At 33.8% G+C, this 15,023-nt stretch overlaps 1 protein-coding gene and 1 pseudogene across 8 annotated transcripts in view; both read right to left on the minus strand.

The window, feature by feature from the left end:
- LOC129756171 (protein furry) overlaps positions 1-15,023 on the minus strand; it is a 347,173-nt gene that overhangs the window by 284,914 nt on the left and 47,236 nt on the right. For 4 of the 8 annotated variants that reach the window (XM_055752968.1, XM_055752967.1, XM_055752965.1 and 1 more), the window contains 2 exons: positions 11,761-11,828; positions 11,565-11,703 (listed from right to left, as the gene is read on the minus strand). The exons of the other annotated variants lie outside the window; for them this stretch is intronic. In XM_055752968.1, coding sequence (XP_055608943.1) covers positions 11,565-11,703; positions 11,761-11,828 — 207 coding nt within the window. The remainder of the gene's footprint in view (positions 1-11,564; positions 11,704-11,760; positions 11,829-15,023) is intronic. 8 annotated transcript variants of the gene reach the window in all.
- On the minus strand, positions 2,161-2,315 carry LOC129758879 (U4 spliceosomal RNA; annotated as a pseudogene).

Consider the following 15,023-nt stretch of genomic DNA (forward strand, 5'->3'; position numbering starts at 1 on the left):
TGCGTATGCTGAAACGTAGAAGAGCCGCCGCAATGAGACAGTTGTCGCGCACTAAAAATCCGATCAATAAACAAAGGTTCAACATTGCAAGTAACGATTACAAACGCTACAATTCGTTCCGGTACTCACAACACGTCGAGCGCATGCAAGATATGTTAAAGCACAATCCGAAGCGTTTTTGGTCCTTTGTTAACGAGAAGCGAAAGGAAACCGGGTTCCCATCAGAGATGTTTCTGGGCGAGCATAAATCGACTAATTTGGAACAGACATGTAATCTTTTTGCTGAACATTTCGCCAGTGTATTCAGTACTTCGAACGCCACGTCCACAAAATCGCAGGAGCCCTTCGGTACGTTCCTAACAACATGCTGAATCTTACAAGAATTTTTTTCTCGGAGGAAGAAGTTAAAACAGCTATATCTAAGCTAAAACCGTCGTCGACTGTGGGACCTGATGGAATTCCGGTCAATACTTTAAAAAATTGTGTAGACGCTTTGTGGAAGCCACTCTCAGTTATCTTCAAGCTGTACATTCGCATAGGTAAATTTCCAAATGCTTGGAAGAAGTCGTTTATGTTCCCAGTTCATAAGAAAAATAATAAGCACGACATAACGAACTACAGAGGAATTACTTCTCTCTGTGCCTGTTCGAAGGTTCTAGAAAATCTGATATCATTGAGACTTTTTTATGCAGCTAAGTCGTACATCTGTATTGATCAACAAGGATTTTATCCGGGACGTTCGACGAACACGAACTTATTGGAGTTCACTTCATTCTGGATTCGCACTATGGAAAAAGGGGGTCAGGTTGACACAGTGTATACTGATATAAAGGCCGCCTTTGACCGTGTTGACCATCGTTTGCTCCCAGCAAAACTTCAACATCTCGGACTCGGAGAAGGACTAATTCTTCGGTTTGAATCGTTCTTGACAAATCGTTCTCTCACTGTTCGGCTAGGAAATGCTGAGTCTTATGTCTTCCAGAATAACTCAGGAGTACCACAAGGCAGCAACATCGGACCTCTTCTTTTCTGCACTTATTACAACGATGTAACATACGCTCATCCATCCAGGTGTAGAATGTTGTATGCTGATAAATTTATCGGAAAACTGAAAGCTACATCGACTGTTTGGAATTGCAGCAAATGTTGAGTAAATTTCTGGAGTGGTGTTATTTGAATTGCTTAACGGTCAGTGTGGCGAAATGCACTGTAATCAGTTTTACTCGGAAAAAGAATCCGCTCACTTGGAATTACACTCTTCAAGATTCCATTCTTAAACGAGTTTCCGTTGTGAAGGATCTAGGTGTACTGTTGGATTCCAAAATAACATTTGAAAATCAACTGAATTACGTCGTAGCCAAAGCGAATAGGACTTTGGGATTTATTTTGCGAACCACTAGGGAATTCTCAAATCCAAAGTATCTACGAACTCTATATTATGCATTAGTTCGCTCGCACCTGGAATCTGCAGCAGTCGTCTGGTGCTCTAGCCATGACACATGGGTCAGAAGAATCGAATCCATACAATCCAAGTTTATTCGCTCAGCACTCCGAATTCGCCCCTGGCCAGTCCCGGAAGAATCTCCTAAGTATTCACAGCGATGCTCCTGGTTGGATCTGGATACCCTCGCTAACCGACGTGAATACTTGAAGGCGGCGTTTGTTGGAAAATTGGTGCTCGGTGACATCGATGCGCCAAACATTCTTGCGAGAGTCGACTTCAACGTGGTGCCTAGATAACTGAGAACGCGAGAATTTCTCCGGCTGGGGTTTCATCGAACACTCTACGGTCAGAATGAGCCTATTCGTTCCATGTGTGCAGTGTTCAACAATGTATGTAGTAAATTCGATTTTAATTTAACGAGTGATATGTTTGTAAACCGCTTACAAGCTACAATGCTAAGTTAATTTTTGTTTTGTATTCTGTTTTGATGTTCGATCTAAGCATTGCTTTTATTTTGTAAATCAGTAGGTAGTATTAGTTTTTACATTCTGTTAATTATTGTATCGTCTATGCTAACTTTACTGCTGGGTTTTTGTGCCTTGTACTTTTCCCATCACATCCATTTAGACCTCTGGTCAGATGAATTAAGAAATAAACAATAAACAATAACTCCAGTTTTTAATGCGTGCGGTGGCTCAAATAGCCTTCATTCGATTTCTCAGAAAAAAAAATCACAACATAATTCTTATTTTTTGGGATTTTTTTGTTGATATTGTTCGGTGAAATAAATGACTAGGTGCTTTGTTCTTTCTAGCAATAATCGCACCTCGGTAGAACCTCATTGGTTACGATATCGCCACTGCGCAAAGCTTTGCGCAGTGGCGATATCGTAACCAATGAGGTTCTAAGGCTAAGATCATTTAGTATCCGGGCAGTTTCAAACCTCTGTATTTTAAAAACTATTGATTTGATCGAAAAACTTTCTATGGAGGAAATGAAGGTGTTAATATGATATTTAATGTAAAAATATTAAAAAAATAATTTATCGTTGATGACAAGAAATACTCTTACTTTATGATAAAATATAATTTTTGTCTTTGCACACTTTTTTCAGTCATGTATTGATCTATTATTTTTACCCCAGAAGCTAAACCTTTTCAAAATCATGATATTTTACACAAATTTATCTGTAAAAATCAATTGGAATCTGGTTGGAACCTTTTCATGAGTAGGCATCTCGAAGAATGTGACCTCTTAAATTCGGGTTTAACATAAATTTCTTGGTCCATCAGAACACATCTGTCACATTGCGTAAAACCCGGTTGCACAGATTGCGATCCATGGACCTGCTTATTTTTAGTTAATTCCTAGGTGTCCACTTGACAGGCAACACTTTTTGCCTGTCGAAAACGGATTTACTGCATAGTTAAGAGGTCTGCATCCAGTTGTCCCCAATTACCATAAATTTGTTCCTATAGTTGGATCAAGGGTTCCACTCCGATGCTTGGTTTGAATTTCGTAAGCATCCTAGAGTGGCTCCTTATACTTCTCAACCATATGGATCAAAAAAAATTCAGAAAAAATAAATAGTTCATGAGTTTTCAAGTCAAAAATAATGAATTTCCGAGGCGCAAAATGCGTAAAAGGAGCAAATTTGTGCAAAATTATTTTTACTATGGCTTTTTGCACCGTAAATATCTCAAAAACATGTTAACATAAAAATGTGAAAAAAATAGGCAAGATAGTCCTTTCCATAACCAACACAACGCTGCAAAAGTTTTGCATATCCGAGCACTAATAACCTAGCTATCACCGAAATGAAGTGCCCGGATACTAAATGATCATAGCCTTACCGAGGTGCGATTATTGCTAGAAAGAACAAAGCACCTAGTCATTTATTTCACCGAACAATATCAACAAAAAAATCCCAAAATATAATCAAACGGTGATCGAAACACGTCGAATAATTCTTATTTGTTTCTAAATTTTCAAGTCCGAACCTCATTTTTTCATATTTAATTAAAAAATATAAAGCAAAATTGAGGGTAAAATCAGCCTTAACAGCTCAAACAGCCTTCATTCGATTTCTTGGGAAAAAATCACACAAGATAGGTCTATTTTTGTATTTTGTATATTTAGGTCCAAATCAGTGTTTTCCTTAACTTGTTTACAAAATATAGGGGAACTGGGGTTTAAAAAGGGAACTATATCGTCGTTCATAAGCTTGTGCGGCATTTGAAACTATGCCCAAGCGATTTTCCAGACATTCTCACTAAAGGAAAGTATATTTTCGTAGATTTGTTTCATGTAGAAGATATTGAATTGCTTCGCGGCTCTACACTTTTTTCCCATTGTATTGGGGTGAAAATGAAGTTTGACAATTTGGGGAACTGTAACATATTATTTTAAAAAAAACACGGTGACGATTTAAATATGTACAGTAAAGTAGCAGCCAATTGGGTCATGTCGAACTAAGCAAATATAGCTTTGATTATTGGCCCAAAAAACAAAACTGCTCAAAATTTCAGCTCAATCAGACTTGATTTAGGGGTGCCTAAAAGCGCTCACAGCTTCGATGCATAAAACGTCAAAATATTATGTGATCTAAAAAAAATGGTCAAAAATCGACGTTAGCCATTATTTGGAAATGCGGTCGTTTTTTGGAAAACCGATAGTTTTTTTTGGGAAACTGACCAAGTCCCAGAAAGCCGATTCTCGGCAAAAAAATTGTTTCGGGATATCACTAGATCTCGAAGTTTCATGCATTTTAAGTCGTTTGGCATCAACATTAAAAATTCGATTTTCATAATTTCCTTTGGTCCCCGCTTGCGTGATTTTAGAGCCGATTTTTGACAAAAAAAAATGTTTTCAAGATAACATCAGACTTTCGACTTTTTACACATTTTTTACTCATTTGGCATCAAAATTAAAAATTCGATTTTTCCGATTCCCTTTGCCCACCCCCTGATGATTTTAGGGGTAAAAAAAACCGACACTTTGAGCACCTTGAGGCACCCCTAAATTATGTAAGTCCGATTGAGTTGAAATTGTGTACAGGGACCAATAATCAAAATGTACCTACATATATGGTCGTTTTGCGAAATTCGACATGACCCTGACCCATGGCCGTAGGAACGGGGGGGGTTTTGGGGGTTAAACTAGGGTTACCATACGTACTCTTTTAAGAGTACATGTACTCTTTTTCGATCGAGAAATGAGCGTACTCTTCTTTTTGTAAAATCTTGTGGAATGTACTCTTTTTTTTGTTGAAAGACATTTGATCAGAGAAACGATTTTTTTCTTCCAGTTCTTAAGTTTATGTTCCTATACGTTCATGAATTCCGAAAGAAATGCAACACTTTATGCATTCATGGTACGATGTTTCAGGCTTCTCTACTTTGTTGAGTTGTTCAATCGATGAAATAAAATAAAAAGCATCACAAATCGATTAAAATCTACATTTTTCGTTAAACACAAGTCTGCTATTTCATCAGCAGTACTTTTCTATAAGCAAAATACAACAGCTTCGAACGTGTTAAACCCGCTTTTAAGAAAAGCTTATCCCAGGCATCGAAATAAACTTTGCAGGCAATCAGCGCCTAAGCAATAAGCAAAAAGCACAACAGCAATTCGAACTCTTTTGAAATGCAACATTTTCTCATGTTTGCGATGTTCTTATCTCTATCTTTTCGAATAATCAAAATACCCTCTGACTTTCCGCTAAAAATCTGCAAGAAAATGAACAAGACTAAAAACGAAAACTTTTAATTCGTAAAAGTATTTTTTTGAAAAGACAACATTTCCAGGTAAGTCACGTAACTAGCAACTAATTGCCACTTTTTGAGTTTAAATTTCCTGGTTTCTCAAGTTTCTCCCAAATTTTTTGAAATATGATTTCAACGTACTCTTTTTGGCGTTGAAGGATATGGTAACCCTAGGTTAAACCCCCCCCATGAAGGTCTGAAGATGTCAAGTGATATTTGGTACTCAACATAAAATTTGAATTTTCTAATCAAATTTTGATGAACTACGTAAATGATTCAAGAGTAACAATAGAATAAAAATTTGGACTCCAAAACCTCGAAATCTCATTTCAGGACCACAATCCTACAACAGTTTTTCAAAAAAATTCTCACTTGTTGATAGTAATTGAGTCCCAAATATTGAATCCCAATAAAGTTAGACTAAGCTTACCAGATTGTACGGATTTGGACCAGATTTTCTCACTCTATTTGCAAAATCGAACGAAAATTTCAATTGAGTTGTTAGAATCATGTATCTTGTCTCCAAATCATTTTTTTTTAATCAAATTTTATCAAAAAAACATAAACGATTTTTTGGAAGCCTGATTTTTGTAATGATTCTGAATAGCCTGCTGTGTTTCGAAAAAATTAAAAACAGTATTCCGTGTGTTTTTCTTTTTTATTTTAGAGCAATAATTCCGAAATTTGCCTGCATATTAGACGGATTTTTAAGAAAAACTTGAAACAATATGCCCTTATTTCGCAAGGTTTCAGGATAAAATTGCCTGGATTTGCCAAGCCCGGATACTTGATTCAACATAAGTTTTGCATTTCAATCTAAAATGTGATGAATTTTCCATATTCAAAACTCTGAATTTCGGAATATGAAAAACAATATTCGATATTCAAACCACTTTTAAGATTTGGATCTGAAATTTTTATTCTCAATTTATGTGCAGAGTTGAATCATAAGAAAGTTTCATGAGTCCAGAAATTAAAAATATGTTAAAATTTCGACATTCACAATTTCTATAAAAATTTTCAATATAAAATACGAATAAATAATTGAAAAAAAATATATTGAAAACCATAAATTTAAAATTAAAAAAAAAGATTTATGGTCAAGGGTTCTGATACAAATTTCAGTATTTGTTTTCTAATTCATAGGATTTCTTATCCGGAATTTAAATTCAAGCTTAGAATTTGGGTTCAAAATGCAGAATTCAGACTTGGAACTAAAATTCTAGGTTTGTATTCAGATTAAGCTCAAATTTAAGTTTTATGACCAATATTAAAATATCGATGCTAAAATTTCATCAGGGATTCATATTGAAGGAGATTGGAGTTTCATAACAGTGATTCTTGATTCAAAATAAAAACTTTAAATTCACCAAAGTCAGATTTGAAACACAAACCTGGTGAAAATCACATATAAAAAATAATATCTGAATTCATTTCAAAGAATTCGTTTTTTGAAAAATCTAGATTTTGATTTTGAAAACTTTAATTACAGGATTTAAATTATGAAAAATTAAATATTAAATGATAATTTTTGAACTTGTTTTAATCCTTATGTAAAAATGCATTTGGAATTTTTTTTACAAAATTTACATAGATTGCAGATTCTTCAAAATCAAAGGTTCTAACTAAGTCTTAAATTTTAATCGAGTTTACAAGAGCAGTAAAAAAAATTTATTTGAACCGCAAACCTTATTTTTTACTTTTATTTCTGAATATTTGATACATTTTCACTCAATGCTTAAAATGGTTATGCTTATGGTTCAGAAGAATTAGCTTGCTTCTGAATGAAGTTTCAATATCCTTTTTTTTTTGTTTCGATTCTCGATGCAGTTGGCGCACCAGATATTGGAAAACCTATCTGGAACAACTGTGATTGATGTTTACTCTTGTGCTCGAACTCACGGAAATCAGCTCAGGAGGCAACTGATTTACCAACTGAGCTATATCACAAGTACCTATATTTTTGAAAGCTTCATAAACAAAATTGGCTTCTCTTTAAAAAATAAACAACTTTTAATGCAAAATAACTTTAATCTGAATAATTTGCACTAAGTACATATAAACTATTATCTTAATGTTACTGATTGACAATGAGTCATTGTCTTAATCAATCAATATTCCGAAGAGAAAAAAAGTGGTTTATATAGGTGATCACCTACGAAGTTTTTTGAAAAGTTAGTTTTTCTCATTTCTCATAAATGCATATGGCATAAGAAACTTTGTTTCGCCACTTTTCGCACATTAACCTGACCCAGTCTCTGAATTTCCTGGCATCAGGTAAACTTGTTGCTGTTAGACATAATTCAAACCGCAAGCCAAGCAGCAGTTAATCACTTGGTTAATGAATTCATGCTGCCACGTGTCGTCGTCGTTGGAAAACTTTGAAAACTGTAATTATCTCCTCATTTTGAGATGGGTGTACCGCGCAGCATGCTCAAAGGCTGAGCTTAGAAGGCCGCGTGAAAACCAACAGGTACAAAGCACACGACAAGGATAAACAACATTCTTACGAAAACAAGAACGGAAAGTTTATCCGACTTGGTTCTCCTTACTAGCTTTTGACCGGCTCATCAGGAAGAAGAACTTTTGCCTTAAACTTATATTCGAGCGCAGAACAACAGCACGCTAGAAGTTAAGGCTGTTAACTTTTCACTGTGAATCGTCCCCGGTAAATATGCTTACATATTTTGCATATGCAGTCAAAGTTTAGAAACTATAATCTACCAACTAACGACACCCGGAAGTTATTTAACTAAAAAATCCCTAATTGTGCTGCATTGCGAAGATGCATTTTCGTATTCTGATTTCTGACAAGTACTCTACTTGAAGTTTATTATCTATACATACTTTTAAACTATTTATAATTTAATGCTGACTTCAACTTTTGAATAATGAATTTGAAATTCTGACTATCTGAAGGTATTCGTCTTATGGTCTCGAAGTTCTGATTTTGTTCATATAACTTTCGTCTTCGAATGTCATATTTCTGGTTTCAGACTTCTCGAAAACGAATCAAATGTATTTTTGTTATCTTATTTCTGACTTCCAAATTTCGATACGAGCATACTAGTCAAGCTCTACTGGAACTCCCATGAATATCATCTGAGTTACCAACGACTATTTTCAGAATTTAGTAAGTTTAAGGGAAATAAAATGTGAAATATAAATCAGGATAATCTGGATAACTTAAAATTCGTCGAAGTAAACGAGATTAACTCACAGGAATCAGGGAAAATTTATGATTTTCGAAGAACCTCGAGCCTCGAAGAACCAGGCAAACCAAAACAATGCAACATTGATGTAGATATTTACTTGTAAATGTTGCCTTTATTTTTTTCCTTAAATTTTTATCTCTTGAACTTTTTCCGCAAATGGCAAGATTTTAACTTTTTTTTTCAAAAAAAAAATCAAGCTATGATGAATTCAATGTCTTCGAAATGAAACATCAATTTTGCCTATTATGTATTTGTTCAACTTCGATAAGAGATTTTACTTTTTAGAAGACCTGAGAGCTATTAGTTTCCAAAATTGCTAGAAATTTCTGAAAATTTAACAAAAATCAAATGATTTCGTGCATCTATATTTCAGGAAAATATTTATGTTTTCTTCTGTCTAAGCAAAAAAAAACAAACTCAATACTCTAAGTAACTCAACAAAAGTTATTTGAGGAAGTTCGCTCTTTATGCCTTGACAGAAGACGGAGTCTATTTTGGGTCATTTTCAAATTTCTCATAGCCGGAGGTCTTAAAAACTTCATTTTCGTTCGAAACTTTTTCATGATTTTTTGCAGAATTTCAAAGTACCTAACGTTCACATGAACAAATCTGAACTATTCGGTTCGCATGGAAAAATTAAATAATTTGTTTTCAGCCAATTTATAAATTCTGTCAAGTAAATTGCCTTTTGAACAACTTTGTCGAAGATTCTAGCTGCGTATCTTTAAATGCGAAAAAGGAATATATATTTGGGAATTGAAAAAAAAACAATTCAACTGACATCGTAAAGTGCGTAAAGTGTTGGGAAAAAGTGGTAGAAATTTTTACATTTTGAAAATTTTACCATGCAAAAATGTTTTCAAGGTCATCGGAAAAGACATCGGAATACGGAACAAAGCTAAGTTCTTCCATTCTTGTAATTGGTATACCGACTACATAAAATCTAATTGCTTTTTAATTGGTTAAGTTTAGTACTTGTTGAGGAAAATTGAGATTTCCTGCATAAATGGGATAAGACTTTTCAAACACACAATATATAAAAAAAAGGTCTTTTACATTGTCTTTGGAATCTAGTACATAAAACATTCATTTCATGAAATTGTGTATAACCCAGCCAACATGAAATCGTAAAAGAAATCATCGTCGAACTCGTATATAGATGCAACTCAAATCGGAATCGTAAATATGTACACTTACCATTTGACCATATCGTCTATTCATCGTAGAAGATGCAACTTCCCAATGAAATACGACTCAGTTACGATATGTTGGATGAAGTCGTATTTAGTTCCGCCGATGTCAAATGAAATCTTATAACGATCGCATAAGATTTCTTAAGAAGCATTTTATTGGTACACAAATTCCTTTGAATCGAAATCGTAAATGACTTCGAATAAATTCGTAAAGAATACTACGTAAGCATCGTCTTTCGTATCACGTTGCATGTTTACTAGAATGTCACATTAGTAGGCAAATTAACACCGTGTCTTTTCAATATAGCTACAAATATTATAACAAGTATAATTATAATCGTATAACCGGTCACTTTACCCACGATATAAATATATTTTATGCGATCAAATCAGATTCGTATTAACAGATACTTAGCGTTCGCTCACATCTCATCATGATATTAAAACTTCATCGTGATAAATCGTGTTCAGTGGATGTGCAATTTTGCAATCGTGCTTGCAATTTTGTGTCATCATTTGAACTTTGTGAAAGTTGACAACTAAAGCAAACAAGCAATCGGATGAAAAAAAATAATAAAGGTAGGTTTTGGAAAAACAACGTTAAAATAACAGGATTACTCTCCCCACTAGACTCAGATTAAAAAACCCGCCGAATAATTACCCGGCGATTTGCATGTGCATACTACGATTATCAAGGATTGTTCACGGACAGAATGGTGGCCCGGCAATTTCCGCTGTAAACCCAGAAGAAAGAGTCGTCAAAGATCCTGAGGGAGGCATGGAGGCGGTGGCAGTTAGGAAAGTAGCGAGCGGGACAATGCCCGGTTGCGGTACCTACGAAAATATATGTAGTGCATTTCAATGTTAGTTATTATAAAAATCAGTTAAAATCATTTATTAATTTTATTTCTTCCTAGCGTTGTATTTCAATCACAATATTACACATAACATGCTACATAAAATGGTCCGCAAAATCGTTTTATGATACAAATCGTACATGAGTACATCCCAACTCACATAAAATATCGTTTAAAGAGTCCATCAAATGTCAAATTGCATCATATCGTACAAGCTTACAACACACATCTTATAAAATGTGACTTAAGTTGTCAATCGATGTTAAAATCTCTGAACATCGTATAAGACTGCAACACATCTCGCATAAAGGGTGACATAGATCGACATTCCATCGTCAGATTGCTTCGAGTCATACAAGAGTAGGGTAAAGGGTGACTTAAATCGCCAATCCATCGACAGATTGGTTCAAGTCGTACAAGAGTTCGGCACACCTCGCATAAAGGGTGACTTAGATCGCCAATTCATCGTCAGATTGCTTCAAGTCGTACAAGAGTTCAACACACCTCGCATTAAGGGTGACTTAAATCGCCAATTTATCATCACATCGCTTCAAGTCGTAAAAGGGTAAAACACACATCGCATAAAGTGTGGATGGAACTGTCAATCCTCCCATCATCGTAAATGCGCATGAATCGAATCCTTTAATGTAACGTACAAAACGACGCCAATGCGACATAAAGTACCAAAGTATTTCTAACATCGTAAATGACATCACATATGATGTTGTTGATGTCGTAAACCAAAAAATAACGAAAACATGTACGTATATTGCCTCCACTTTTGGTAGGTATATGCTTTTTTCTAACGTCATGTACGATGATTTGTGTCGACATAGACGTACGTACGATGTGAAGCAATTCGACAATCAGTTCGTGTTTTATACCCCACTTTACACGAGGTTTTTTTATAATCTTGTACGATGTGAACGATAAAACGATTCGGCGAACCTCTGTATGTAGCGTGTTATGTGTAATACTGCGAATAAAATACGATTCTACAAAAAGTATACAAATGGCTGATGATTTTTGGAAAAAAAAACAAATTCAAAAACAGTTTAGGAATTCATTCATTTTTATTCTAATGAACTTACATATTTGTCGTAGATGAACATGTTGTAACTTTCCCCGTTTTACACCGCCGGTTCCTTCGAAGCTTCCTCGGACAAGTAGTTATTCCGAATGGAGCAACCTGTAGCTCCCGATGAATCTTTTGTTTGGTCATCTCGAGTTCTGAAAAAAAGCTGTCATTTACTTTTTTAAATCTCCTTAAATATTTAATCAAATTACCTGTCAATATTTCTGTCAGCTGGTTGATTGTATCGGCACATACCAGCCCCATATAAAACTGATGGTATCTTTTAGATGAAAATGATTTGCATGGTCCAAATCATCGATACCCGCCACGAACAACCGCACGAAAAAGTCGAAAACAAAAGAAACAAATTATAATCATTTTATGTGATGATGATTGCACGGCCAAACGTCGTTACTTATTACGTGACACTAAAAGACCTTGATTTGTCCCTTTATGCGATGATCGTTTACATTTAACAAAAGTGATGATGAACGAAGCTTATGTGAGATTCTTTTGGATTATATCTGTAGTCGATTGCGATTTCGATACCAAAGGAATTTATGAACGATTAAAATGCAACTTGAGAAATCTTACACGATTGTTATGAGATTTCATTTGACATCGGTCGTACTAAATACGACTTCATTCAACACATCGTAACTAAATCGTATTTCATTTGGTTTTAACATCTACTACGACGAATATACGATAGGGTCGAATGATAAGTGTACACATTTACGAATTCGATTTGAGTTGCACTCATATAAGAGTTTGACGATGATTTCTTTTACGATTTCATGTTGGCTGGGTAGTTTAGAAATTAAAATTTAATACAGAAGACTAGAAGGATCATAAGCGAAGCACAATAAGAAATTTATAATGAGCTCAATTCATTTAATTTTTTTCTTAACATGTAGGGGCAGGCCCGTGCGAAGAACCCGTCCATGGGGGGGGTGGGGGGGTTTCAAAATTCAAATTAAGCTGAAAATAATAACAATACTGTTGAAAACGCAGGTTTCAGTGGTGGAATAGAGTTAATCTTTATTCGTTTTGTTCGTCAAGTCCTTAAATAACTACTTATAACATAAGCGATAGCTATTCACATTATTCACTGAAGTGATATCCTCACTTATTAGTTTTCTTATTTTCGTGTGATATTCTGAGCTAGCCACTCAGAATATCTGACAACACTGGCGAGTTACCACGAACCTAAATTGAGTTGTTTGGCTTCACAGTGTGATGATGTAAACATTTGTACCGTGTTTACCATCATCAGCTGTCATCATCAATCATCACCGCTATTGTTTCAATTGCGAATTGACTCAAAGCATGCGGAACCAAAACAAACTGTTCTGGTTTCGCCGATGGGTCGGCAATAAGAATTACAATTTTGTTGGAAAAATTGAAAGCATTATGTTACGAGTTAAGATTTAGCTTTAAAGTAACTATTTCGAATCATTTTTAGAATTTTTTAAAAACAAATTCAAAAATTACGATCGATTCCAAAAACATTATGAAGATTTTATAAACTATCAATCGCAGATTTAGAAGATTAATATTTTAAGCTCTGAAGATTTTGTCACTTTCATTTGAAATATTGGGTCCTGGAAAGAACAGAAGGTAGAAACTATGTTTTTTTTTTCAAAATTTTCGATTCAAAGGCTTATGTTTTCAGAACACAAAAATTTTGAATTGAAAAGCAAAGACAAACTTTAAAAAAAAATTCCAAACATTAAAATAGCTTGACCCTAAAATTTGGTAAAAAAAACTGCACAATAAAATTCGGTGAATTTATTTGAAAATTGAAACAAAATAAATGGAAGATGGAAAAGATAACTGTTTAAACATTTAAGAAGTATTTTTCTCAATAAACGCGTCTAACGTCAATGTTTTAATGATTGATTTGGTATCTTTTGTTAAATTTGGTCTATCGCCTTCAGTTTTGGTGGAATGAAGTTGAAAAATTTTAAAATGTTTAAGTTTTAAGTTAAATCTATTATTTATAATAGAATAATTAACAAATCTACATTGAAAAAAAAAATATTTTACTCAACCAAGGAATAATATTTTGCTGATACAATTCTACAGTTTTTACAAATTTGGAAAGATATCATTACAAGTATTTCTGACATCTATGCAGAAACTTAATAAAAAAAAATGGATTTCCGTTATTAAATTTGTTGAAACCTGCAAAACCGTTAGATTTATGCTTTGAAAATTATTTAAAATTTAATTTGGTTTGATACTTCTTTTAAAATTCTTAAAATGAAGAAAAGTTTACAAATAGAAAACAAAATTACCAAATTTCAAAGTCTTGAGAGAAGCTAATTGATTTAAGACATTTATTTTAAATTCGATGTTTTTGTTTGGATTTCTTTTAAAAAAAAATTGCAGAATTTTCTTAATTGGTTTAAATTTATTTTCAGAAATTAATTCAATAGCAAATTAGTCAAAATGAGCTTTCAATTGTGCGAACCTCGGAAGAATGTCATCAAAACTTGGTGAAATTGTTTTTTTGGAAAATATTTTATATCAGCATAATATTTGTAATGAGACGTATTTTTGTAAACCAAAATTTTTAATAATAAAATTTTCAGATTTATGTTTCGCTAATTCTGATGACCATCGTAATTGGTAAACACCTGTTACATGGCCTCTTATTTGTTGATGTATAAAATAAATATTCGATTAATTTATTCAAACTCTTAACTTAACTTAAGTTACACTTTCTAATAGAACTCATTCTTATGACAAGGCTGGGTTTATTGTAATTTAAGTAAAGAATTTCAATACAACGTCATACACTCAGAAAAATACTATTATGTATGCCATAAGATTCTCTTATGAAGTGGCGCCATAAGAAAAATTAATGAAATTCATAAGATTGTCTTATGACGCGAATGAATTCTGAAGATGAACGCCTACTTCAATGAGAGGTGTTTGCTTTTCATAAGAGATTCTTATGGAAACAGTAAATCACTTTCTAATAAGAAAAATTCTAGATATTTCATGCTGAAAACATTCACTTTATTGTTTGCCAAATTTGTTTAAAATTGAATCATTCATGGTCATCATCAGCAGCGCATCAACAGACGGCTCCATCAAATTATTTTTGGCCGCATCTTAATCTTCGACCTTTCGTTTTTTGTCGATCAGCTTGCTGAAAAGTAAACAAATAATGTATTTTAGTTTACTAATATATTAAACGTTCACACCAAAAACATCAAATCGAACTTACCATTCCGGAGATAACAATAACATTTAATATTGAAGGGAAACTATAATAACTATGAACTGGCGATTGCTTCGTACTGTTAGATGATGAAAAAAAAACTGATGCTATGAATGAATGTGTTCATTATTTTTTCACAACGCCGTTTCTTCTATTTTTCATAAGAACATCGTATGAAAATTGAAAGAATTTCATAAGACTCTTATGAAATATTATTTTACACTCTAAAAAGCGGTTCATAAG

The sequence above is a fragment of the Uranotaenia lowii genome, chromosome 3 (assembly GCF_029784155.1).
Source record: "Uranotaenia lowii strain MFRU-FL chromosome 3, ASM2978415v1, whole genome shotgun sequence".
In the NCBI taxonomy this organism is placed as follows: domain Eukaryota; kingdom Metazoa; phylum Arthropoda; class Insecta; order Diptera; family Culicidae; genus Uranotaenia; species Uranotaenia lowii.